General features: G+C 58.0%; 1 protein-coding gene across 1 annotated transcript; it reads left to right on the forward strand.

Annotated features, from left to right (window-relative positions):
- Positions 1–513: 513 nt before the first annotated feature.
- On the forward strand, positions 514–2881 carry LOC122192462 (maestro heat-like repeat-containing protein family member 2B; the record flags this gene model as incomplete). Its single annotated transcript, XM_042893009.1, has 9 exons — positions 514–606; positions 891–960; positions 1076–1189; positions 1292–1365; positions 1672–1791; positions 1939–2046; positions 2236–2395; positions 2523–2563; positions 2740–2881. Coding segments are annotated over 9 exons (922 nt in total), but the record flags the coding sequence as incomplete, so codon positions are not given.
- Positions 2882–3089: the final 208 nt, after the last annotated feature.

Below are 3089 nucleotides of genomic sequence, written 5' to 3' on the forward strand. Positions count from 1 at the left end.
ACATTGCGCAGGGCTCAGGGTAGACGTGGGGCCCGTGCAAATGCCACAAGGGGCCAGGGAGGAGGTGGGGAGCCCTTGGAGAAAGAAGGAATGGGTGTTCAAGGGAGGTCTGAGGCTTCCTGAGCTCTTCAGTCAGACAAGGAACAACCCAGACAGGAGCCAGGAGGGAACCAAGAATCCCTGGGGCTCATCTCCTGGGGATGGGAAGCTTCACCATCACTGTGGGGCTCTGAGTGCCTGAGGAGCTCTATGCTAACAACTGGGGGGACCACATCCAGTTGCATCTGATGGGGGAGAAGTGGGCTGCTGGGTGGGAAATGCCTGCAAATGATGCCCAAACACGGCTCGATTGAGAGCAGAGAGACTCTCTTGGTGCTGCTGGGAGGTGGGCGATAAACAAGAACGCCTGTGCAGGAGCTTCTCCCTGCAGAGAAACAATTGGGAAACAGTTTCTCCACTCCCAAGTGGCTAGATGTGGCTTCATCCCTTTCTTCCTCTCCTGCTCTCTTGCAGAGCCTCACTATCTTCCTGGAGGCCTTAGGGGGCATTGAGTCTGTAATCCCAGGGGACAAGTTTCAGGACGTCACCAGTGCCGTGTTTTACCAGGTAAGGGGAGCCTATCCTTGCGCCCACAGCAGTTTCCCTCTTGGCTAAGTCTCAGGAGGACTGCAAAGCTCTGACCCCTGAATAAGGCGGCTCAGCCTTAGCTCCTGCATGCTCAAGGCTGTTCCAGAGCCATGCATGTACTCCCGGGGATGCTGTGGGGCGGGCTGGGTTTTGTCTGCCTGTCCTCTTCCCGAGAGTGCCCAGGGAGACGAGAGCGGGCAGCACAGTGTCTTTTCCGTCCTCAGTGCTGATGTGATTTTCTCAAATGGACCTTGTTCCCACAGCTCTATGACGACAGCAAGCAGCACAGCGAGGCTGATCGTGCACAGCTGACCCACTGCATCATGCTGCAGGGTAAGGAGAGGAGCTTTGGCCATGCTTGGCGCTGCCCTGGCCAAAACCTCTCTCACAAACCTCAGGAATGGGCGTGAGGTTCTTGCTAACATAGCGTGGGATTTCCTCCCTGCAGCCCGGATCTGCCCAGAGGAAACCATCCTGTTTCTGCAGTCGCAGCTGGGCGATGACTGGGAGCCTGGATGCGTGGCAGCCCTGGGTCTGCTGGGTGCTCTGGCTCGCTCTGATGGTCAGTACCACGGGTTGGTCAGTACCACGCCTTGGGACTGCCAGGGCTCCCTTCTGCCATCTGCGTTGTGGCTCCGCTCATGCTTCTGTGCATCTCTTGCAGAGCCCGTGATGACGGAGATGCTGCCCCAGGTCGTCGAGGCTGTGCAGCGTCTGTGCAGCGACCCCAGCATCCGGGTGAGCTGGTTTGGGAAAAGAAAGCGCTGTCGGGGTGGTGATGCTGCTGCCAGCACAGGCAGGGCTGGGGTGACTAGAGAGGTGCTGGGGCATTGACCAGACAGTCATGATGGCTCCTGTGGGGAGAGCAGGCAGAGTGGAGCAGGCAGGTCCCTGTGCTGTGCATGGGAAGTGCACAGCCTGGTGCTAAAGCCTCTCCGCTGCTCTTGGTGTCGCTGCTCATGCCCAAAGGGCTGCCCCAATGAGCAGGTGGCTTCCCTTTGCCTTCTGACCAGGAAAATCACACCCATAATTGACCCCTTGCAGGTGAGGACGGCTGTTCTGTATTTCATCAAGGATCTGCTGAGTTCTAACACCCGGATCTGCTCAGCCTGGGATGTGGTGGGGCACATCTTCAGGGAGTTCAGCCGCGCCACAGATAGAAAGGTAAGGACAGTGGGCAGCATCTTCCTTTGGAAGACCCGTGCTGCTCAGAGGCTGCTATACAGAAGCACCGCTGGGGCCACACCTGAGCCTCTCAGGAGGCTCCTGAGAACTGAACATAACCAGTGTTTCAACACCACTGTTGTGCAGGCAGCCGGAGACCTTTCTGCCCGGGAAGCCCAGGAAGAAGGAGCTCTCCAGGAGCTGTGCATGGACATCCTGGGATCACTGGACGTCTCTGTGAGAGGGATGTCCAAAGTAAGTCACGCTCTGCCCTGCTGCTGCTCCCTGCCCTTGCACCACGTGTTCCTCGTCCCATTCCAAGACCCCAGGTCTCTCCTCCAATGTGCTCTGAAGCACACAGGACTCAGGGAAATTCACAGAGTCCTCTTCATCTCTGAGCAGAAGCAGGAATGCTGACCTGCTCAACTGCCTCGTTCCCTACAGCTCCTGTGGCCGCGGCTGCTGTTGTTTGTGGTGCCAGCGCAGTACACAGGCATGCTGATCCCAGTCTCCCGCTGTGTCTGTGCCCTGGCTGAGAGAGAGGAGCTGACAGGACGGCCGATAGAACACCTGGATCCCCATTTTGTCAGCTCCATGTTTCAAGGTAGGAGCAAAAACTCCCCCAGTGAGCTCTGCTGACCTGTGGTAGCACCCAGAAGGGACAGCGGAGGTGTGCGTGGCTGGGCACGCAGTGTCTTGGAGTCTTACTCAGCACTTTTTTCTCTTTGCAGGCCCACTGCTGACGCCCCAGACACTGCTGGCACGACTGCTGGTGAGTAGATGCTCCAGAGGCCGGTTCTACGAGCACCCAGGAGGAAGCAGCGTGGCCATGGGCAAAGCTGTTGGCTGCTCCTTGCCTGCCAGAGCAGAGCCGAGCTGCTTCCATCCTGGGGGGAAGCCGTTGCTCTTGCTGCAGAAGTGACCCTGCTTTTTCTTGCTCTCGCTCAGGTGGTGGCAGGCAGCCCTGGTGCAGGCAGCAAACTCCAAGCTGCTGCCTTACTGCTGATGAAAAACCTCCACAGCAGGTTCCACAGAGCTGTGGGGGCCATGTGGGCTACTGAGATCCCCCTGCTGCTGCAGTGTCTTGAAGGTAAAGTACTGGAGGGGAAGAAGAGGCAGAGGCAGGGAAGGGAAGGGGGGGAGTGAAAATGCAGCTCTGTAGCATGGCAGAGAGGAAGCACTGCCTGCAGCCCAGTTCTTGCTCTGCTGCTGTTCCCATTCCTGGGAGTCAGCACTGAGGCCCAGGGACCTATCCCACCAGAGATCTGCCCATTCCAGGATGTGGATGGGCCCTTTAT

Source organism: Lagopus leucura, unplaced genomic scaffold (assembly GCF_019238085.1).
Source record: "Lagopus leucura isolate 7727_CA_CO unplaced genomic scaffold, USGS_WTPT01 33921-0_obj-0_obj, whole genome shotgun sequence".
Classification (NCBI taxonomy): Eukaryota; Metazoa; Chordata; class Aves; order Galliformes; family Phasianidae; genus Lagopus; species Lagopus leucura.